At 40.8% G+C, this 24549-nt stretch overlaps 1 protein-coding gene across 1 annotated transcript in view; it reads left to right on the top strand.

The window, feature by feature from the left end:
- Nucleotides 1-23750, top strand: part of ACYP2 (acylphosphatase 2) — a 30605-nt gene extending 6855 nt beyond the window's left edge. The window contains exon 4 of the mRNA XM_079297722.1: nt 23063-23750. Coding sequence (XP_079153848.1) covers nt 23063-23177 — 115 coding nt within the window. The 3' untranslated portion in view covers nt 23178-23750. The remainder of the gene's footprint in view (nt 1-23062) is intronic.
- The last annotated feature ends 799 nt before the right edge of the window (nt 23751-24549 follow it).

Genomic DNA, 24549 nt, shown 5'->3' with positions numbered 1-24549 from the left:
AGAATGTGCTGTTGGGCAAGATAGTTCATTTTTTTTCCTGTCTCTGGTGGATGCTGCATTGGTATTCCCAAGTCCTTTAGCAGTGTTAGGAACAAAGGCTGGGTTTCCTATGGAATTCCAGACTTTTATTGGCCTTGCTGATGGGTAACTGTGGGAGCACTCAATTCCAACATCCCCTGCTGCACAGGAAGGATTGTATTGGATGGGATGTAAATGCAGACAAGTTGAGCTGTTGTGTGAACACTATTTAAGCATTTTATTGTGTAATTAGCAGTTATGTGCCTTTCTTCCACACTGGGAAGTCAGGCTTCTTCTGGCTCAAAATTAGTCTTAACTAAGCCATAATAGCTGCTCTATGGAGGGCTGGTAGAGCTTTATGGGAGGCTGATTTCAAAATAAATTTCTGATGTCATGCATCACTTCTACCCGGAGCTTTTTGTTCATTTGAGCACTTACACATTCTTTAATGCTGATATTTTTTATTTAGCCATATGTAATGCTTTTTTCCTAAGTGAAGGTGTTCTGTTATTGCTGATGCATTAGGATGTGGTGCAGTTCAGTGCCATTCTTTTGGGGGTTTTTGTGCTGAATAAAGTGTTTAACATGTCCTTAGTGCTCCACCACAACACTTAGAGAGACACTAATGAGTGAAATTCAGCTTAAACTTGGATTTTTCAATATCTTTTATTTAGTTTATCAGGATGGGTAGCTGTGCACACACTTAAAAATAGATCTTGTTTGAAACACCACATCCAGAACAGGTTTTCATGAAACCTACACTAGGTACATATTTTTATTGATAACTTACCAGTGTGTGGACAAACCAACTCTTGTGGCTCTTAAAGAGCAACTCCAGAACTGCAGTTTTTAGTCTTTTTGGTATGCTGATGGCTCAAAATTACTGAGCAGGGAACAAACCTGTTATGACAATTTTTCTATCTGAAGGGTGATATTCTGGGTCTGTGGATTTGTAATTCACAGGAGAAAGCAACATTAATATTAAAGCTCCATAATCTGAGGATGAGCAGATTTCTATGGTGCTGCTGTCCCCAAAAGGGGTGTCAGAACTGGGCAGACATTCAGGTGAGGGTGCTCCTGGTGGGAAATCAGGAGGGAATGTTTTCCAGGTGTATTCAATCTCTGGTGCAGTACAGCAGCAGCTCTCCCACAGGAATGCCAAGGTGTGTCCCAGATGGAAAACGTTTGGCAGTCTTAACCAGGAGCCCTGTGCTGAGCAGGTGGATTCAGTTCTGAATTTGCTGGTGTAATTATGCACAAGTCATGGGTCTTGTTGCTGATCTTACTCATGTTGTGGTGGTGTAAAACATCTTCTCTGGGATTTTGGCACTTCCTTAGGTGAATCTAGGACTGGAAGCAAAATTTCTATTCCTTGTGCCATGTTAGCCAGAAAGGGAAAGGAAGCTACTTCCAGCTTTTATGGGGAAAGAGCTCTGAAGCTGTTCATGTTGCTGTTTTGTTTTATTCCTTATTTATATTCTGTTCTGGTTCATTGGCAAGCTGTGTTCAGTTTATTTACCATGTTTATTATCAAAAGTGATTATGCTTCACACTCGTGTGCTTGAGATACACTATTTGCCAACAGCAGAAAAATCAAAATTACTTCTGATTCTGCTCTTCCCTCAGCCTCTATTGGAGCATTGCAGCAGTAGGAAGAAAGTCTCTGGATAACTTCATTATCTAACTCAATTTTATCTTGTTATTTTTCCCCAGCTCCTCCCTCTCTCTCTACTCCCTGGTCTGCTTCTCCATTGAAATACAATGTTTAGGATGGTGCCCTGATGTTTCCCTTGAACTGTGCTGGATGTCTCCAGCTATCCTGCAGAGTTAATATTACTTTTGATGTCTTTGTCTTTATGGTGCCCCTCTGAAGGGGGATCCTGAAGTCTCTCTAGAGAGAATTGCTTGGAGAGGCCCCTGGGTTTGGTCTGTCAGCCTTTTGCTCTCCAGCTGATTTCTTGTAGTCACTCTGTGACTGGATTAGAAGCTCTCTTTTCAAAGCTGGTTTTCTTGGAGATGTTTTTTTCCCTAGCTGGGGTGAAACAGCTGGCTGGGCTCATCTATAATGAATGCTCTGCTTGTGTACCTTCAATGCTTTCCACTGGTGCTCACATTTGTGCTCTGCTCTTGTGATGCTCTGGGCTCTTCCTGCTCTTAAAGGAACCAGTCTGGAAAGTGTTCAGAACTTCTTTGGGGAGGAGGGCAGAGTATTTAACAGAGAGGAAAAAAAATCAGATGTTAAATTTAATTAATGCCCATTTTAAAACTGGGCAGCTGATACTTGGTTTGGGCATTTTCCTTGAACTCCCAATGGATATTCTGATGGAGTTTTCCTTCCCTTTTTGATTCTCTAGAGCTGTAGAATTTCAATATGTGCTAGAAAACAAACCCATTTGGAGCAAAATCCCAATCCATGCAGATCTGCAAATCTCCCAGCAATTGTTTAATGGTGTTTTGTTCATTATACTTCAGGTTTGGTGTATCATAGAGGAACTCACCTGAAGCCATCAGACTCTGTAAATGCTGAGCCTGAACTTGTCCCTGCTTACTGTATAATAAAAACCCTTCATTGAAATAAATTTTAATGCCAGTGCTAGGAGCTTTTCAGGCAGGACAATTCTACCCCCCTGTTGGTCTGGGTAGAGTTAAAATAATCTTTAATTTTAGATGGCTGGTGATTTGCAGGGGATGTTTTCAAGAGTTTAGGGAGATGTTTGACTGAATGTTCTAGGAGGGATGGAGAAAAGCAGCTGCCTGCTGCCAGTCTCTGATCTCCCTGGCCTGCCCTGCTTTTCCAGGCTGTGGATCCTGGAGCTGGAGCCTGGAAACTGAGGTTTTTTTCCTTGGCAACCAGAGGACTGCAGGGCTCCTTTGTTGAAGACTCCCAGCAAACTGCAAATTCAGTTCCTTTTGGAGGTGATTGTTCAACCTCCAGTAAATCAGTTTTCCAGGGAATCACACCTGTAACCTGCAGATTTCTGTTGCCTGTGCTGCTCCCTGCTTTGCTGGAAAACTGCTTGAGCAGTGTCACTCCACCTCAGGGATGGGAAAGCACCTTTGCTGTTCATCACAAGCATCACTCCTCATGTCTACCTGTGCTTTAAAAAGCCTTGGCTGGGATGTGATCAAGATTTGATGGATTTCTGTGTTTTCCAGATTTGTCTTATCCAGTTCACACAGCACTTGAGTGGTTTTGTGTCCAGTTCAGCTGCCAGGACCTGCTGTTACCCAGCCTGGGGGGTTGATGCTCTTACTGCAGTCTGTGATGTCCTAAATCCCAAACCAGCAGCAATGCAGTGCAGCTTCAAAAACCAGAGTTCCTATTTGCTTTTTGGCATTGCAGTGGAGCTGAAATTGAGAGCCATGAAGGGACTACCCAAATTTGGAATGAGGGCTTAGACAAAATTTGGTAAACACTTATTTTTTTAAATTTAAATTTTTAGTGCAAATGTGAATTAAAACTGAAGATAATTTTGGTGAGTAGTTACACATGGATTATTCCCCTACTGCACATAGAGGAGCTGGGGCACAGAGCAGAATCAGTGTTGTCTCTTCTGGCAGATTTGTGATGGAGCTGAGAGGCAGTGTGGGAGTGTTGATATCCAGTCCTATGCTAATCCTTGGAACAGAGTTCCTTCCTGTAAATTGCTGGGGCTCTGTGCATTGGTTGACTAATGTCAGTGAAGCACTGCCCAGAATTTCAGGGTGTATCATGCTCTTGTTTAGTTTCCAGTAACTGTTTTTGGACTGCTTCAAGCCCTACAGCTGCAGTATTGTATCAGCTAATTCCTCTGGCCCTGATAGAGCTGTTGCTTTCTGCCAGGTCCAGAAGAAATCCATCTTTCTAATCTCAAGATGTTCAAGAGTACAAAGAGAAAAACCTGATAGGCTTGAGTCAGGACCTCCTTCTGCTTTATCAACATGCAGTTCCTACTACCAAGAAACAGATAGGAAAATTAAGAAATGGAGCCAGAGAATGAGCATGTGCTATAGGTTTCCATTAGTAAATTAGTGCTGAGAGGAGCTGATTGGCTCAATTGCACAGAAATTCTGCTGCTGACTCTGGATTCAAGTTCTGCCCTGTTCCCTTCACTACTCTCCTTTTTGCTCTTCTGGTCCTGTAGTTTAAAACAAAACACAACTGTTCAACTTTCCTTGTTAGTAACTATAAAATACAAACATGCCCTTTGTAGTTCTCACACATCAGAAGTGAAGCAATTGTTGTATGCCAGCTGGCTTTTTTTTTTTTTGTTAAATGCTAGCATTAATAATAATTAATTGGATAATTACATAGGCATTTTTGTTCTGGCTCATGTCCATATGGATAGTACGGGCAGAAAATGCAGTGTGGAGTGGAACATACGAGCAATTAATCGTTTCAGTGAGTACTTGTAAACAAGGTCAGCTCAGCAGGCATCCAGGAAATCTCTTCTGAAATGTGATGCTGTCTTCATTATCCTTTTAGAGGGTGTTGGTGTAGGACCAGAACAGCAACAGGATTTCTCTGCTGTGCTCTCTGACTACACACAGCAAACTTCTGAGGGCTGGTAGACCCAGAGATGAACATTAAAAACCTCAGACCTGCAGTATTTTATTAGAACTGTGTATATTCTCATCTTTGAGAGCTGCTGTTTTGCCTGAGTTTAGTTACAGTTATGCAGGTTAACAAAAATCTATTCAGCTTGGTGTCTGGTTTAGTGTTTTAGCTAATATCAAATGGGATGTTTCTGGTTGGGAATAATAGGAGCATGTGGAAGGCTGGCAACCTTGGCATTTACTGAGTCACATGTTCTGAGAAATGCTAAATATTTTGCTTGGTGTCTAATAGAATTAAAAATCTTGAATTTTGTAGTTGTCAGATGTGGAAGCCATGCCTGCTGGAGACCTGGGAATTGCCAAGTCTGGAGCACACAGGGCTCAGGCATGAAGCAGTGTGCTGGTGGCAGAGGTGCCTGGAATTTAAAATGTCCTCTGGCCACGTGGGATTGATGTGGGAAGGGATGCAGGAGCTCTGGGATGGTACTGGGACCTGTGCTAAAAATCCCTCCTGCTGGAGACCTGCCCAATGCCTTTGCCCCGAGGAAACAACTCTGTGTTATTAGCTCTCCTCTTCTTAATTATCCTCCCAAATGGAGATTAAAAAAATGAATTTAATGGCTTTAGCTGGAGTCCTGCATGGAAATTTGTCTTCTCCCAGGGGGATCAAGTCATTGGGAATGTGAGTCCTATAGGAAGACCTAAAAGTGATCTCTGTTACCATGGAGGTTGAAAATAGAACTTCCTGAAATTCTCTAAGTGTTTTTCCAGCTGATGTGGCTTTCCAGAAGGATGACCTTCACCTTGAGATGGATGGCTGAGTGCAGAGCCCAGGTGCCTTCAGTGGGATTGTGCTTCTGAGTGTCTCCCTGGCTTGTTATGGGAAGCACTTCCCTCACTCCTCTGGCCTGTTTAAATCACAGTGTGTGCTTTGAGACAGGGGGCCTGGACAGAAATAGAATATTCTTTGTTCTGGGCCAGGTGATCTGTGCTGCCTAGCCCAGTGTTCCCAGTGAAGAGCAGGAATGGATGTACCAGAGTGTGCTGGAGGCAGAGACTGTGCAGCCTCTTGGGTTATGTGGGGCAGTGTCCAGGGCAGCCAAGTGTTTGTTTGCAGGGTGGTTTTCCTGGCAGGCAGCTGCTTGTTGTGGCTGTTGTTAGAGAGGACCTCAGAGGACAAAGGGGGAAAGGACAGAGTTTGTGGTCCTGTCAATAATGTGGTGATGCCAATGAAGTTATACCTGCTATGCAGCAAGTGTTCATTTTGGACAGCTGTCTTTAGGTAGGAATAAGTTCTGATCCACACTCTGAAAATGCAGAATGGGCACGTTGTGCTGGTCACAGGATTGGGCAAATCCTGCAGTGGAACTTGGTGTAGAAAGGGGCACAGGTGCCATGGGCTGCCCGAGGGTGGAATGCACTCCATTCCCAGGAGTGTTGGTGCTACTTGTTTGGAGCTCTGTGCTTGGTAACACTGCTCTCAATGGATCAGCAGGGAACGTGCCAGTGGCTTTTGGAATTCATCTCAAGGTCACATCTCAACACAAGAGAACAAAAGGCAAGGGCAGAGTATCCTCTGCATGGCTTTTATACAGCAGTCCTGGGATTTGCTGAAGAGGAAGGAATGAGGTGAAGTACTCTAAATGCTGGATAAAAGAAAATATTACTTCTGGTTCTGTGGCCAGCTCAGCAAGCTGAAAATAAGATGGGCAGGATGACCAGGTGCTTCTATTTGTGTTGATTCTGTCCCTCTGTGAGAGAGGGAGGAGCAACTTTTGACACCAGCAGACGCTGAAATCCAGGAGCACTTTTGTGTCCTGGCTCTGTTCCAGCTTGACAGGAAGCAAGGTCCTCTGGTGGCAACTTAACTTAAGTTTTGGTTATTTCATACCACTGTAATGTGGCAGAGTGACTGGATGACAAAGAAATTCTGCCTTGATGACATTTAAGCTGTCTAGTGATGAATACAAAATAAATAAAGCTTCAGGAAGGGGGTTTTGAAAGCATATGGGTCTTGATGACAAGATCCTTTTTTAAGAAAGGTTAGTAATTAAACTCCTCTGGGAGAAGGGCTTATAGCTTAAGAAAATATGCCAAGAGGGCTATTGTTCCAGCAAATAACTTCTGGTGTGTTCTAGCTGCTGAAAAAGAGTCTAGAAGGGGAGGTTAGTTTTAGCTTATTGTGGAGAACATGGTTTTTAAATCTATTTTCAGGCACATTGATAATCTTTAAATCACTAATGACTCAGTGATAGCATCTTGATTGACTGCTTTGTTAATTAAACATTTGTGACAGTACTTGATGTTTTTTGCTCAAGGCCCAAGGCCTCAGTACAGAACTACTCTATAGGAATTGAAATTCTGTTTTAAATAAAGGTTTGTAGCCTTCCATATTGCATTATTGAGATAATGCCAAAACACAAAGGCAGACAAACATCTGCATTTTGTTTTAATGATCTCAGATTTCCACTGATCTTGTGATTTTTTTTTTTGGCAGTTTATTAATAAATCTGCACGTGAGGGATTATTACTAATCCTTAGTGAAAAGGAGATAGTAAGAGTATTATGAATAATTTCCAGGTATTTCTTTCTCAGGTTCATTGCACAATTTGCTGCTCTGGTTTCTAGTTCTCCTAACTAAAAAAAATGGTAAAAATATGATAATTATGTTCAGGTAAGGCCATGATATATTTAAGTCTCACTGGTTTTTTAATCAGACCCAGTGTGATATGATGACAAATGAGGAAAAGCAGATCCTGATGGATCATCTCCTGCAGTCTGTCTTTGTTCTGTGGAGGTTTTGTATCTTAGCAGGTAGGGGTGTAAAATGTAATTCAGCCACTCAAGGAAAACAGACCAGGCATTCTGTCCCCTCTAACTTGCCCTTGTTTTCAGTGTATTTCTGCTGGAGTTGCTTGGGGGTGGTCACAGAGCTGTATTGGGCATTGCTCCAGTTAATTTTGTGTTGGTTTCAAGCCCAAAACAAAAAATGGACAGTATTTGGATTTTTTCCCCTGTTTGTAATTTTTGAAACTCCTTATCTTGAGGAGCAAAACTGGATGCATTGGAGATTGGCAGGGCCTTGGGGATTGAGTGAATTCTCCTTAGCTTTCCCTCCAGAGCTCTGTAGGGTTCAAGTGCTGCCAAGGAACCATTTTCCAGCCGACTTGGCGTGTACAGTGTGGTTACTGTCAGGAAAGTTTGGTTCAGAGTGGAGCTCACTCCTCTGCCCTTGCAAAAGTGGCCCTGGGAGCAGCCCTTGATTCATTTTTCCAGCTGTATTTGTTGTTTCCAGAGCTTATCCCAAAGTTATGGCTCACTTCTGACTCATTGTGCAGAGGTTCCCTGGAGTCCTGAGTTTTCCTGAGTCAAAGCAACCCTTGGGTTGTATCCACAGCAGCACAAACTGTCACTTGAGTAATGATTAACACATTGGGTCAATGGCAAGCTGAGGAATTGTAGTTACTTCAAAAAATAATAATAATTTTGGCCTTTAGCATCTCTCAGGGCAATAGGGTATCAGGGCACAGTGAAGCATTGGGTTTGAGACAGAGACATGTCCTAATACTGTTATGGAAAATGAGTTGTGAATGAGTCAGGAATTGTTTGGATGATCTTCTCTCAGCTTTCAAGATACTATTCTTTAGCTGTTGCTTTTGTGAAATTATTACAGAAACAGGGCTGAAACAGCCAGGAAATGTGGTGAGGTCCAAAATCCCTGCCACCAATACTGGACAGAGTAAAAAGGTGATGAACTCTTGAGATTTCTTTGAAATATATTGAAAGCAATGAAAACACCTTTGCCCAAAGATATTTAGTGCACTAAATTCTAGGATCGTGATGCTGATACAAGGGGTCAGTCTTCAGTGGAATGACTTTGACAAGCCTTTTATTTATCTTTTCTACAACATATAAACTTTATTTCCTTATTCATTGTGCTGAAGAACACAGTTGATTAGAGACTATTTACATCTCTCATCAGTCTCTGGGCCTGCAACACAGAAATGGGTTTATCTAATCATAAATTCTAAAATAAAACCATGCAAGCATTTTGCCTTTAATTCTTCACCTTATCCAGAGGTAGAGAAAGCTTTTCTCTGGCCAGCTGGCCTGTGTTCCTCTTCCTTATTCTCCCTGACACACTTTATTTCTGATTTTTCTCATTTGCTGTTCTGATTCACTGCTGACAGCTCACTTCTCTGCTGGAAGCTGCATTTCCTCAGGCACTGCTACAGTGTTTTTGGCTTTGTGTAGCTATTTTTTTTTTTTTGAAAAATAATTTAAGGTGCTTGTATTTGGAGGATTTGGTTCTCTTGTAATTTAAAAATATGTATTTCAAATTAATCCTTGTTGATATGGCTTTGTAGTTCAGTGTTTTTACACTAGATGTCAATCTACTTGCATATGTGGAAGTTACTGTTTTGTGCCTTCTAGATATTTCTCTCAGCAACTCCCCTACTGAAATGCTGCTTTCCATCTGCTTTGCAGAGGAATCAATGCCAGGAGAAAAGAGAAGAGTTGAAATATTGATTTTTCTTTTGATGCCTGATGTTGGAACAGGGTTTTTTGCAAATAAGACAGCAGTTTTGAGCTTGTCAAGTGTAATTAAAATCACTTGTTTCAGTAAAGCTGGTTGACAGCTTTAATGGAAAATGAAATTTCAGCCAGTGTAGAGAAACTTGTTCCAGTGCTTATTTCTTAATCTTTCCCTCTTTCCAAACAGAGTTTGAGTGAAATGGGATCTTTCAGTTTACAAAAACATTTCCCTCCTTGCCATTGCAGAGCCAGTGTTCCAATGGATTGTTTAGGAATAAATGGAACCAATTCCTGCTAGGAATTCAGAATTCAGTGAGTTGTGGAAGTTTGTCACACAGCAGCTAATAATTATTAACTGCTTTTTAAGATAACTCATTAAATTAACTCTTCCCTTGTGTTACAACTCCAGTTCTGTGATCTCTTTGGAGAGGCCCCAGAGTATAAAAGATTTTTTTATTTTCTAATCAAGCAGTGTTTGCAGCATATTTTGATTTATATTTGTGGAAGATGAACCAAGATGATGTCTTATTATTCTTTAATCCTATACTTTATTTTTTTAATTTTTGGAGCACATATCACTGCCTTAATATAGTTTTCCAGTATTTTCTTTAATAGATTAAAAATTCTAAACATCATTGAACAACTGATCTGGCTGAAACTTATAGTAATTTGGAGAACTATATTATTTAGCAATCAGTTTTAGAAGAATAAAAATATATTCAACATGGCAGTAGAACAGAGAAGCCAGACAGAGCATCATGGCTTGTTAAAAAAAGATAAGAATTTTAAATATGCAGGGACTTGAAGAGTTTGTGCTTCATTATGAAGTTGATTATTGATGAAGAATGGGACAGGCTTGAATTCCTTTAATTCAATTTTAACTTTTTAATTATTGGGAGGGTTTTTGATCCTGATATATTAAAAGGCTTTTTTGTGCCCACTCCCACGTGGTAGCTCAAAATTCTTGAACTACTGGAAAATGAAAAATTTCTAACTTGAGATTTTTTTTAAGGGTTTACAGAAGTCCTGGGTTTCTGACTGAAGGTTCCTGAAAGGTGTATGGGAGAAAGGTGACCTTCACAGTTATGCTTCATTTATTTTGTGTTATTTCATAGGGCTGAATATCAGGTCATGAGACAAAGTTGTGTGAAACAGCTGCTACAAGTGAATGTATCTAAAGTAATAATTAATGAAGAATAATTTGCTTTACAAAAAATTCTTTTGATGAGCTGGGATGATTTGTATTCTCTAGCCAGCAACAATTTCTTTGTCTTGAAAGAATTTTGCCATAAGGGAAGTGTTTTGCATTCCTTAGCAAACACAATCTCTCCTGGGATTCTCTGCAGTGCCCTGAAGAACTGTAAGTAATAAGTGATTGCTTGGGACCTGGAATTTGCTTTGAAACAGGATTTATTTTAAAAACATATCAGGAAAGGGTGCAGTTTGAATGTTGCATAGTAACATCATGAAACAGATTTAGGTCCTCTTTATATCACATTTTACATAAAAATCCCCAGCTTTGAGCTCTGTTGCTTTGGAGCAGCCTACAAAGTGATTTTTATAGAAGCACAGGAGTGGAAAGTGTCCTCAGTTCTTTGATTCTCTTCCATGTGTGAGGATGGGGATGGAAAGGAAAGCTTGGTCCTTGTCACCTGTCACTTGGTGTCCCAAGCCCAGCCATGGCACAAGATGAGCAGGCAGGAACTGATTCCACCTGGATAGGAGGAGGAACTTGGAACAGTTTGCCCTGTCTGGAGATGTTCAGAACCAGCTGGGTATAATCCTGTGTTGTGTGCTCTGGGATGAGCCACTGTGGTCCCTTTTCACCTGACCCATCCTGGGATTTTGATTCTGCAGTGTTGATTTCACCTTGTGGCTCTTTGGAGCATAAAAGCAGAGGATGTGGAGCTCAGGTGTTGTGGAGAGCTGTTGCTCTGCCTTGATCTGTGCAGATTTAGGTCTTGTTCCTAACTCTTTGCCACATTTAACTGTGCTCCAAACCACTTTCATAGGCTGTCACTTAAGGTGTGCAGTGCACTGCAGATGTGGCAAGGTAACCTTGATTTGTGAGAGTGGTCAAGAGATGAATGGGAGAAACAAAAAGATTTATCCACGTAAGACTGAATGGGAAAGCTACTCCTTGTTCTGAATTAAGTGCTCCCTCCACCCCTTTTAGTGTCTCTGCTTAAATCTGGTGTTCAGCCAGGTTTCCATCAGTGTGGCTGCTCTGTTTAAATGTGGCAGCTTTGAGCTGCTTATGGTTCATGTTAAAGCTGCAGCCACACAGCCATTTTTGTCCCATGTGCTTGTGGTAAATGTAATTGTGTTAAAATTATACATGCAGATAAAGGCCTGAATTGTTTATGCATAGTTTTCTGTTCTGGTTATTTGTTCTCCTTAGGGTCCTCCCTGTTTGTTTTCTAATTAGTCTTGTAAGGGTTGTGGATGTGTTTAGGTGGAATAAAGAGATTTTATTTCCTGCCCTGTTGCTTCAGGGTTTGGTCAGTTAGTGTTTGCTGCTCACCTCAGCTGTGTATCAGTTGTATATCTGTGAAAAATGTTTTTTCCTTATAAGATCAGTGGTTTGTTTTGTCAAAGGTAGGGAACTGACATCCCTTTACCAGTTCTTGGGAGCCATCCAGCATTTTGCATCTGTGAGTGTTGTGGGATTTGGAGAGAATCTGCTCCAGCAATTCAGAGAGTTCATTCTCTAGCCCTAAATGCAGGGGAAGGAGTCAAAGTTTATTTAACCAGCACCTACAGCCTGATTAGCTGGGCAGGTTTTGCTGTCTGTATTTATCCTTTTGCTGTCTGAGCTTTTATCATTTTGCTGCTGCTGCAGGAGCAAGGCAAAGCAGGAGATATTAATATTTAATGAAATTTTCTGGATCTCAACTGTAATCATGTTGCTTTTTAGCTGGAAGTGTCTCCCCTTGAAGTTCTTGCTGGATTTCTTTGTCTGAGAAGCTCAGCTCAGATTTCTCAAGCTGGTAGACTTAATCTTTGAGTTAGCTACATTAGCAGTTGTTTGGGTTTATTTGTAGGGGATCAGACTCTTGGCTTAAAAATATTTATAAATTAATATCCAGTGTAACTAATAATTATATACAATATTACTAATATCCTGAAAATTATAGTAGTGGCTAGGCTTCCTAGATGGCCACTGAACTGGTTCTTAACATACATCTTGAAGATGAAGGACTCTTAAGAAATGAACCCATTGGTGTTTATGAATTTTGGGGCTTTGTCTTCCAGTATTGGGAAAGGTAAGTCTTTAAAAATGGGGTGAAAATAATGATTTAAAGCTGAAATAGGAAGTTTTATCTATTTGAAAGGCTTGAAAATTAAGGACATGTCATAGAAAAAATACTATGTACTGGATCAATAAGTGGATAAATAAGTAATGTTATATAAAGGAGAGGGGGTTGTTTCTATCATGAGGTCAAAGGAGAATGGAGGAACAGAAGGGCTTGTCACAATATTAGATCTGTCAATGTTTGAATCCTGAACTATTTCCACTGTTTCAGTAAACAAGTGTGGGCAAGCCTGTGATGTCCTGTATTAAGTTTAAAGCAAAAATTCATGTTTTAACTAAATAAAAATCCTGTCTGCTGCTTTATATTACGAGGGGAAGTTGTTCTGTGGTAGAGGTGCATTTCTTTACTTGACAGGCTCTTTGCTAATAACCTTTGTGCTATTTGTCCTGTAGCAAAGGAGCTGGAGAGCCAAGTTCCATGTGGGAATTCTGAACTTGTCATGCAAAGTTCTGGCTTTATTTGGGCTCCACAGTCCACACAGAATTTCATATAAAGGTGGGAAAGTTGTTGATGTGATTTGAATTATTTACTTATTTGTCAAGTTCTGTGGCCAAGTGCCCTTGATTGCCAAGAAAGCTGATGCAGCAGCTCTGTATTAGGTTGGTTATGGCATTATAAGTGTTTAATGCTTGGAAATCAGCATTACAGGTGTTCAATGGCTAATGAATTCCTAGAAGTTCTTGCTGACTGGGTTCTGACATCTGTTGACTTCCCAGTGCCAGGATTTCCACTTTCCTGGAAGAGTTTAGTTTGCCTAGATAGAGTATCTGTCCAAGAGGAAATGTGCTCTGTTGATTGGTATCCAAGGGTTTGAGGGGTGGCTTATTTTAAAAATGAATTTCTTTGGAATTGGAAACCTATATATGGTAAAGAATACATTCTGTGTGGAGTTGTCACAGTCAATATTAGCTTGTATTTTTTACTCTAGATATAAATAGAGGTTTGCCCTCAGTAGGATCTCTTTGCACAGTAGCAGCAGTTCTGCTGTTTCAGATGTGTTTGCTAATGAAAATTCCACCAGAATAAGCAACCACTCACTTCTCCAAACACAGGAGAAGGATTCAGCATGATGTAAGGAATGGGACTGACTTTGCACTTGTGTCTTAGTGCTGTGCTGAATGAAATGGCAATTATTCCTGCTTGTTGAGATTAGAAAGGATGAAATTGTGTTTGTGTCTTTGGAAAGGCTTCCAGTGATTCCTCCTTTTACTGGTACCTAGTCTGAGAGCCTGGAATGTGACTCACAGAGATGATGTGCTCTTGAGCTCCTTCCTGATCTCAGTTACATCTGTTATATCATCATAAATATTCCTAAAACTCAGCCCTTATCTCAGAGTGGGAATTCCTGGAGGCTTTTAGTTCCTTTATCTGGAGGCAGATCTATGGTCTAGCCACTCTCTTCATCCCACACATGCTCTGTCCTGAATTTCAGTACAGCTGCTGTGAAGTTCATCTTTAACTGATATGATTTATATAGTGTTTGGACTATTTTTTCTGGACAGCCAGGCAGCTTGTTTTTATAAAAAGCATGATGACATGAACTGTTCTGACTTGAATTCTGTGAAATTATTATTTCACAGCAGCTCCCCCAATCATATGCTGCTAATGTTTGGAAGTTTGCATAATTCCTTTAAATCATTACTTTTGTTGTTTTGCTTCGAAGGTCTTGGTGTTGCCAAAAACTTTTATTTTCTGTGGGCTTAGAAATGCTCAAATAAACCATGAGCAAAATCAAAGAGCCTGAACTTGCCTTTTGTGAGGTTTTATTCTAGGAATGCCTCTGTGAGGGTTTCAGCTCCCTGCCTCTGGAAATCTTTGTCACTGGAAGCTCCAAAGAGCTCCAAGATGACTGTGAAATCAGTTGAGGGTTTTTCTGAAATCCTTGTACATACATTTCAGTCAAATGAGCCACTAGTTAGATTTGTGGTTTTCCACAATTTTTTTGTAGTTCTCAATTCACATCCCAGCCCATGTAGCTCTTACAGCAGGCAGACTCTGTGGGCAAGCCATGAGGAACAGGTCTGTCCAGGCAAACTTCAAAAAAAGGGGGAAGGGGAAAAAGAAAATGGCATAAATTACAGAAAATGAATGAGAAGCTTCATACTTCTTGACAGCCTCTGGAGCTTGAAGGAAAAATGGAAAAAAAAACCTGGAAGATGGAGTTTGGCAACACAAATATGTTCCTAATAATTCTCTTCTTACATCTCACAGAGTATCAAACTCTGCTGTATGTTAAGGAATTATGAGGCATAAACAACAAAATTAAAATGTCTGCAGGACAAGGTAGTTATAAAGAGTTATTAACAAGACTTACTTGGGAATACTTAAATAGTATGAAATAGTCTTCCAAAGATGGTTTCTTTTGATTTTGATGTTTCTTTTGTAGTTCGTTTGAATTTTATAAAAGCAGACATCAGGTGTATCTGTCTCTAATTAGTGTTGACTTTACTAGATAGAAGATGCTGTTGACTTCAGTAGAAATAAGACACTGCCTTTAGTAGAATTCTGCTTTTATTCTGGGTTTGTTTTTTTTTTTTTTTTAGAGTCTGAAGCTCTCACTACCAAAATTATGTACTATTAACAGGCAGATTTGGAATGAGCAGGAAAATGTCCAAAGCCATGGGATGCTTAGGTGGAAAGATGAAGCCAGTTACCCTCAATGATAAGAAAATCAATCTGGTTTGTTTTCTGTAAATGGTAAATTTAAGTAGGAAGTTCCAGAGCTGCCTTGAGAAGGTGAGATTTTTGGGATTTCCAGTCTGGGTTCATTTTATAGGAAAAATGAGTAAAAGAAATCTATTTCTTGTTTTTATTTTTTTTTTTTTCACTTGCAGATAAACAGGAGAATGTTTTTAAGTAAATACTCTGAAAATGAGGCTTAATAAAAACATGATACAGTACAACACTGAACAGCAAGAACACATATCAGATCTCATTTCAGTACTCATTAAAAGCCTTGTTGAACAATTTTTTTTGCACAAAGAAACATTGAACCAGGATACTTCTTCATGCTCTGATGGCTCCCTTAAATAGCTAGGAGCTTAAAGTGTGTTTATTTTTCCTCAGTGAGGATATCCTTAGTGACAGTTCATGGACCCCAGGATGGGCTTTGCCCCTGGCATGCTGTAATGAAAAAGTCTGTTCTATCTATTTTTTTAATATTAATAGAAAATATGAAATGCAATTAGAGATGTTGCAATCTGGACTTTGAGGAAATCCAGTAGCCTTGGCTGAGTTAAATTTGATTTTGGATATCTCAACTGATCTATCCAGCATGCCTCCTGTTGTGGTTTGGGATCAGGGCTTGAATGGCTTCATTAGGGTGAGGTGTTTAATACTCTGCCTGCAGAGAGTGGAAGGATAACTTCATGGAACTTGGGAAGCCAGAGAAAAATGAAATTGATATCAGATCTGCCAGAAATGGTATCTTGAATGCAGGTGAAGTCATAAGAAAAATGAGATGAAGAATCAATGTGTTCAGGAGTGACAATTATATTCTTCCTTTTGCCTCCATAAGGTTCCTGAGGGACAGCCTGGCTCATCCCACCCTGGAGCCCCTCCTGCCTCAGGCTGTTGTGTCTGCAGCTTTACCTCCAGGCAGAGCATACAGAGGGTCTTGGGGGGAGGTATATGATGGAAACAATAAATAATCCATACCCTAGTGCCTGCCCTGCTTTCCAGGGAATACTGAGTGTGCAGCATGTGGATGACAGGTGCAGTGTTCCCTGCCTTGTAAACACCCTGCTGGATGCACCTCCGTGCTCTGGTGTGCTGGAAACCACCAGGAGCTCCTGTCAAATCAGCAACAGCATCCCTTATGTTCATGTTTTGCCTTCTGCTTGTTGCAGCTATATCTGTAATGCCAGAAAATAGACCATTATGAAAATAAGTCTTGATAAAGCTCATTTTCTCTGCTTACAAGGTTTAAGCAGACTATTAGCTAGTAGAAGCCACTTGGTGTTTTCCTGAATACTTGTGCTCTCTAATATTACATATTTAGAACATTTTCTTGTTGCTCTTATATTCTGGAATGTCTACTATGTTATATCACAGTTGCTTTATAAAAAGCAGTTGGAAATGAGAGGTTAAAGGGGGGGGTGTAGCTGCTTCCTTGGAAAGTGTGCGATTTGAATTAACAAATTAGATCACATAGTGTAAAATTGAGGAAAAAATAGAACTGAGCTGGCTGCATGTTGAAAAAAAAAAATCAAAACTCTTTTGCAAACTAAAGATGAAAAGAAACTCAAAGTTCTTAGTTCTAGGCTAACCTTGTTAGCTTGTGAAATATTCCAACAGAGGCATTCTAGGAAAAGATAAATTTATGTGCAGTCACTGCAACACTGGAAATGTTAAATATTGGCCCTTGGACTTGCTCAGAGCTCTACAAGAGGATGCTTTAAAAGTGTTGATGCTTTCCTTTAAGACCTTTATAATTGGAAATGACAACTTCTCAGTGAGCCTTCTAGCTTTATTTTTTTTCAGCCCTTTAACTGTGCAAAGAGATTTGTAAAGCAAGGGAGACTTTTGAGGAAAATAGAATCCCAGTGGTGCTTGAAGGAATTCACTCTGGTTTGGCCTGGCATTATTTTTAGTTCTTGCATAATAATAAGTTATTCTTCGGTGTAAGTGGAGAGGGGATGCAGCAACTGTGGAGCTGTGGGTGTTGTTCCTGGTGGCTTTTGGGTCCAGCTGAGCCCTGGGACTGCAGAACAGGGAATTGTGTTCTCTCAAATTCCTGACTGTGTGGACTCCTGGCTCTTGGATTTCTGCCAGGCTGTGTAAGGACATGGGTTTGAAGTCAAGCTGAGCTGGTCAAGTGTGATGATTCATTATGGCCCTGAAATGGCCAGGGTTTAATTAACATTTTGATGGGTAAAGTTGTTCAAGACCTGTAGTCCTTGTTCAGTCTTACGTGGGTGATGGGTGCTGAGCATTAGAGCTTTTCTTGTGTTGGTGCCCCAACAGCAACAGTTCCTCCTCATTAAACTTCCTGTGGCCTTGTGTTTAATAGATGTGGAAGGGCAGAGAATCTTGAGTGGTATTCGGTGCAGTGGCTGAGGTTAGCCAAAATTCCCAGTCAGCCTGGGAGCCAAGTGTCCCTGTAGGGGCAGACAGACTCCAGGGAGAAAACACAATGGGCCTTTGGGCTGCTGCTGGCTGCCTGGGATGTTTATTGCTCTGGGAGACAGGACACAAGCTTCACTGGAAATTCCCTTTGTCTCCTGCTTTTTCTGTAGGTCAGTGTGGACAGAAAAGCTTTGTTTGAGTTACTGGAATGGCTGAATTTGGGTTTACTTTTCACTCACTTCTTTACTTTGGAACAAATGACTGCAGTGTTGCTGAGATTATTCTGATAAGATCTCTGAAAGAAGCCAAAAGTGACTTGCCTAACATGGCCTAAACAAAGAGGTATGCTGATAAGTTTTAATAAAAATATACTTATGATCTCATGTTGAAATGATTAAATCCTCCTTGAAGGTTACCAAGATGATTAACAGGAAAATGCACAGCAGATCTTGGCATTGCATATGACAAAACCAGAACAACTCCAGGCTTGGTTTCTATCACTGTGGGATAATTCCTCCCCTTTAAAGTAATAGGTGAGGACATTTAACATATATCAGATACCAGTGTCAAAGTAAATCTGAGGTACATAAGAGCTAAATTCTCTCCTGATACAAACTGGCCATGATCACTTCTGCATTAAAAGAGCTTTGCCAATACCATACAGAATGTGATGATTAACACATAAGTCACTTTTCTCAAGTTTATAAATAGAAATTCACCACCAAAAGCTTACTCAGGGCCATGTCCCACAATATCTGTAGAATCTCAGATCCTGCTAATCTGCTCTTGCTGTTGACATCCTTTCCCATATATCTCGAGAAAAAGCTCATTGTGGATTCCCAAGGGAAATGCTGCCCCTGAGTGCAGCAGGGAAGGAAGAAATACAAACAAATTAACAACATTCATCTGACAGCTGTGTTTAAAAACAGAGTCAAACACCAGTTTTCATTAACTACCTTTCTCTCCTTCCTAAAACACTTGCAGAGCTTGTGTTAAATCCCTGATGGGCTGAGCATTCCTGCAGTGGGGCTGCAGGGAGCAGCCAAGCTCCCCCACCCCTCCAGCCTCCAGCTCTATTCTGGGCCACCATGCCCACACCTCAGCAGGTCCCTGCCTTGCCAGCCACCCACTGCTTGGTCTGGATCCTTCAATCCTGCTGCTGTTCCTTCCTTTAATCCTCCAGGGTAACCCCTCACTTGGCTTGGCTGTGGTGGGGCCATCCTGACAATGGGGTTAAAATTCCCCTGCCTTGCACTTTGCCTTGTTCTCAAATCCCACTATTCCCAACACGGTTTTTATTCTTCCTGCTACTTTTTCACAACATGAAACCCTATAAACTTTCTTTACCATTGTCTATTTTCCTGGGAGGAGGAGCAGAGGTGTAGGGACAATAGGAATGGCTCTGCAGTAAGATGAGGAGGGAAAGGTGGGAGGTGTCTTTATGCAGAGGGATTTGGGATTCATAAAAACAAAGGCTTTTGAGTAAATGTTCCTAGCACTAAAGATTACAGAGCAAAACTTGAAAACCATGCCTGAAGTTCTTCCCAAAAGCCAGACACCAATGAGAGAGAATTCCACATTTCTTCTGCAAATGTGGCAGTATCAAAATTTATGGAAATTGGACAGTGCTGTTGTAGAAGGCAGCAATATTTTTGGAGGGGTTTTATAAATATTTGCAATCCTGGTCTATATGCTGTCACAGATGTAAATGGGATTTTCAAAAAGTAACATTCCCTGCAGTATTTTATCCTAAACAAAGGGAAATAAAGTGTAAGCAAGCCAGTGCCATTATTTTCTCTTCCTCTAAATAAAAGCACAGGTTTCTCCTGTTCCACTTAAGTGACACTGTGATTGAGGTGGAGAAAGGAACATATCCCTAACCTGTGCTTAGTTCCTCATGTATTAATACTGGAGGGCATTTCCAGGTTCTTTCCTAGCACCACAGACTGTAAATTTCTCCAATATCAGGAGTAAAGTTTCTTTTACATACAAAAAATGAACTATTGTGGGAGTAGTTTTCGTGTTAGTAAAGAAATATGTCAGAGTAATGCCAAGCAAGCTGCTTATTTTAGAGAGATCTGTTTTGTAGCAGAGATTGGAGTTAAAAAATAAATATTATTCAGGAAATCAGGAAGTTACTTTGTTTTTGCAGTATTTCAAACACAGTGGGTTTTAGGGCTGTGCCAGTGTTATTAATTATTATTATTATTAATGATGGCATTTAGTGCTGTGGTTTAGTTGATGAGTTGGTGTTTGGTCAAAGGTTGGAATCTATCTGGGAGGTCTTTTCCAACTTGGATTCTATGATCATCCTGCATTATTACAGAGATGTAACTCCTTAAAGAACTTTTCCAGGGAGCTCTCCAGATACTGGCCAGGCTCCATCCTGTCCAAGTTAACAGGTAGGAGTGTTTTCCTGCTTGGAATGCTGTGCACAGCTAGGATATTTCTACAAGGGTATGAAGTGGGATGGTGCAAACCCAGCTCTTGGGATGTTGTTTCCAAGAACATGTGGAGTGGAAAGGGCTCTGTTGCCTGGGTGTCAAGGTAGTGGCTCTTAGTAAGGTTTGCTTTAGTTAATGAAAGGAGAGAAGGGGAGGAGTGACAGTTCCAGTTGTTTCAAGCTCTGGGAGTATCCCCTGTGAACATGGGGATGGGGAAGCTGTATCAGCACTGGCTTCTCCCCTGGACAGAGGAGCTTGTGTAACTCAGAAATCCATGGTTATCCACAGTTCAGTGGGATCAGAGCATGGCCAAGAGTGATTTCATGGACATGCAGTGCTTGGCTTGGGAGGAACTGTTTGCAAGGGAATGGAGTGACAGGACAAGAGGCAGTGGCTTCAAACTGACAGAGGACAGTGTTGGCTGGGACACTGGGGTGGAATTGTTCCCAGTGAGGGTGGGGAGGCTCTGGCACAGGGTGCCCAGAGAGACATGCCTTCCCCATTCCTGGAAGTGTCCAAGGGCAGGTTGGATGGGCTTGGAGCAACCTGGGCTAGTGGAAGGTGTCCCTGCCATGGCAGGGGTGGAGCTGGATGGGTTTTGAGGTCCATCCCGACCCAAACCATTCCTTGGAGTTAAACGTGGTCAGAAGTGGCTATTTAGAGGTTAGCTCTTGTTCTGGATTCACTGGAGCAGTCACTTTGGGAATAAATGCTTTAAAACAAGAGTCAGGTGTGGTGTCCTCTCAGCAGTGTCCTGGTTTGCCTCAGATGAGTGAGGGGGAGGGAGTTTTTGCACTCCTGAGAAGTGGGAAGGAGCAGTGAATTTTAACATGGATGCTATAAATGACAAACTGAGACTCCAAATGCAAGTAATTGTAGCTCATCTCTGCACACATGAAGTGATGTGAGGTGAATGGGAATTGAGAAGGCTGAGTGAAGCAAGGGGAGGGTGCAGAACCTTTTCGCTGTTGGTCTGGATACTCATAAGTTAAAACCATTTTTAAAACTACCCCTGGGTAGTGATGAGATTGGAGATGACGTTTAACTTCTAGGAAATACTGGTTTTCTGCTTTCTTAGCTTGTAAAAAATGTTCTTCCTCATAATGCTGGTGACTGTACTGTCACTTGAGCAGAGAGAGGGTGATGGCTGAGGGAAGTCCCCTTGATGCAGAGCTGAGCCCCAAAGTCATGCAATTCCTCCCCTCCCTCCTGCATTAAATATGGAATTACACATCCTGTAAGGAGTTTCCATGGAGCTGGGTTGTTCTAATGGGATTTTCATAATTTGTGCTTCAAGAGAGTATGTGGAGCTGAGAATGGATTGTTTGCTCTGGTCAGAGTTCGTAGTTATTTCTTCACCCAGCAGAACTTGGGAGGTGGAAGCACCCAGGGATGAATTTTTTGTTCTGAAGGCTGGACAAGGAGAGTTTTCCTTCAGGTTTAAGGAGAAGCTCACCTTCAACATGGGAAGAGAAAAGGAAATAGTGAACAAACTATCACATTACTTTAAAAAGCAATTTCTGCTATTTTTAGGAGATTAATTCAGTATTTCAAATGCATTTTCTTTCTTCACTTTCTTCTCTAGCAGAGACTTTCCTGGTTAATAAACAAGAACCATTTTCAGTTTGGGTTTTTTTTTTGTTTGGTGGGTTTTGGGTTTTTTTTGAATATGAGGTAAAAGGGACTGGTCTGTCCTTAGGCTTGTTTCCTTCTGTTTAAATATCCCCTCTGCCTTGAGGCTTCCAGCAGAACTGGGGAGTTGTGTTCTCCTGTTTTACTCCTGGACTCTTATTCCTGTGTTATATTCCTTACTGGAAAGTAATCTAAGACAGGAAGGGAGACTGTGTCCACAACATGCAGCAAGGAGCAGGAGGTGTGAAGTAGAAATATCTGACAGACATTTTAATTTCTCTGTGCTAAAATAAAATAAGCCACACTTGGAGCATGAGATCCCTGGGTCTGGTTCCTGTTTTGTAGGAAGTTTTTTCCAGACAGAGGCTCTGTTTTATTGTAAAGTCACATTGAATGCAAGTTCAGAACTGTCTGTGCCAGTGGTGAGACCAATCTGTGAAGGACTAACATGATTCAGGGGGAAATTATTTGTCTCTGGTAACCAGTGAAGCCCCTTGAGATGTTTTGCAGTGTTTTCTTGTGTCAAGAGCTGCTTTTAAAAAAAATAAACTTGCATGTAAGGTCTCTAGTAAGGTGTTTCTGTATCTCAGATGTGATATGCTGGTTTACTGGCTCAAGGTAAGTAATTTCTATGCATGATTCTCATTATAAATATATCAAAATTAGGTCTCACTGCTAGACTATTGCAGTTCACAATGCTCAATGTTATTCTGCAAAGGATTAATTAGCATAACTTAATAAGACAGCTCCTATTGTTTTCAAATAAGAATTTAGGTGAGTTTTTATTTCTTTTTAATTGTAATCAGTTAAGTAGCTACATTAACTTCTAAAAAATATTTGTGTGGAAATATTTATCCTATCTGGTACAATAAAATACTTATCTACTTTTGGGAGTTTAGTACAACCAAAATTATGGACAAAGTATTTTTTGTAAATAAACCTGTAAGCACTCACCTGCTGCATTTCCAGTATTTGGGTATTGAGTTCTCCAGTATAACATTCAATATTTATTGCAGTAAATCAGTATTGCTCTGACATAATTGATGTCTTTTTGCTGGTTTTGAACTCATTCCTTTGCAGTTCCCATCCTTTTAGTTGCCAATAAGGAGCAAACTGGCTGTTGGGATTCTGTTTTCCTGACACTTTTCAGTTATCAGTGGTCTGTAGGTCCTTGCTAAAAGCAGAGTATTGAATCTGCAAAGGTAATTATACCTGTTGGAATGCTATTAATAGTGTTTAGAAGGGATCATTGCAGTAAATCTGCTTCAGCCCTTTGTCAGCTGTGTTTTTATGTAATATTGTGTAAATCCCCTGGAAACACTGATACCTTTAAAGAGTTTGGTTTGCTTTTAAAGGGGAGAGGGAGAGAAAACAGAAAAAAGAGATTTGAGTAATTTCCTTATTGAAAGATGCTTTTTTATGACTTAAAAAAGTGAAAGTGAAGGCATGACAGAGAATAACCCCCACATGTGCAGTTCCTTATCTGCCAACCCTCTTTTATTTTTCCTGCAGGAAATCCTGGCTGAGCAAAGTTGGAAGCCCGAGTTCCCGCATCGATAAAACAAACTTTTCCAACGAAAAGGAGATTTCCAAGCTTGACTTCTCAGATTTCAACACTAGATACTAACAGGAGGGCACCTCACTAAGCACAAAACTGACATTTCTGCTGCATGATATTTTCTGTGCCTCCATCAAATGTCACAAGAGCATTGGGATGCTTTCCTGTACTAGGGATAAACATAAATGCTCCCTGTTCTCACCAAGTAAGAATTCCTGGTTGCTGTGTTAGACATCTTACACCATGAATGTCAACATTTAGTGTTTAAAATGCCAATATCTAATTTGCTGCAGCTTTGAAAGACAGATAAAAGCTTAGTGCTGGTGGTTATTTGTGCACAATGAGACTTGTTACATACAACCAGATGGTACCTAATCTTTACACTGTGAGTCATATTTTAGATGAAAAATAATAATAAATTTATGTTCTACTGTTTGTTATCTCACAAAATGCATAACCACAGAACTGGAACACTTGGGAGTTCTGTGTAACAAGTCTATTATAGACCAGGCTCTTTGTGGCAATTAATAAAGTTATAGTGGTAATTTAAAATAAATACATTGTTTCAAACTAGGATTATGTAACCAGCTCAGGTTTTAAATTCTCCATAATTCAGATAAATCTTGTTCCAAGGTGATGAAATGTGTGGGCTCTCTCCTTGTTTTTTTCCTTGTCTACCTGTAGCTTATGTCCATGCTGACTATAAAGGATGTTTTAATGTTCCTACTGCAATTGAAGATTTAAGTGATTTTCCTTATAGATGTGAATGTGCTCCTGAGTTAAGGCTGTGTGGTGGAACCTGCACCCACATCCATCTTCTGAAGTCCATGGAAGACCTGAGCCATAGGCTTGCAATAAATGCTGGATAAGTCTGATCCCTTGTGGATCCAGTTCCCATATCCAGCACTGTCTCCACAGGCACCCTGGAGTCTGTCAGGCCTGGATCAGACCCAGATCCTCACTCCTGCAGTGCCTGTGGGGCAGGATTAGAACATTCCAGGAGGATCCTAAAGCTGCTGTTCCCACTCCCTGCCCTGTGCCCCTTCCTGGGTAGGTGGTGTCAGTTTGGGCAGCTGCACCAACTCTACAGCTCATGGTTTGAATTTCAGGGAGGACTTTTCCTGACTGAGGCACTGCACTTCTCCATCAGTGCAAGTTGTGCCTAGAAAAGGTATTTCTGCTCACCATAGATTGATTTTAATTTGGACCTTTGCATTAAGCAGTAAAATCTCCTTTCTAGAGTTTGCAGGAGCTGCTTATGAATTGTTCTGTGACTGTACACAACTCCCCATTGATGAAGTTGTGGTCAATAGCTCTTGTTCAGCTGCTGGTAAAAGGCAAAGTTCAAGAGTAGCAGGAGCTCAATAACTGTTCCATGCTCATGGAAAACTGTATCCTGCCTAACAGAGGAGTTCACATTTTCCTTGGAGCTACCTGGCAG

The sequence above is a fragment of the Erithacus rubecula genome (assembly GCF_903797595.1).
Source record: "Erithacus rubecula genome assembly, chromosome: 2".
Lineage (NCBI taxonomy): Eukaryota > Metazoa > Chordata > Aves > Passeriformes > Muscicapidae > Erithacus > Erithacus rubecula.
This window is presented reverse-complemented; position numbering and strand designations above follow the sequence as displayed.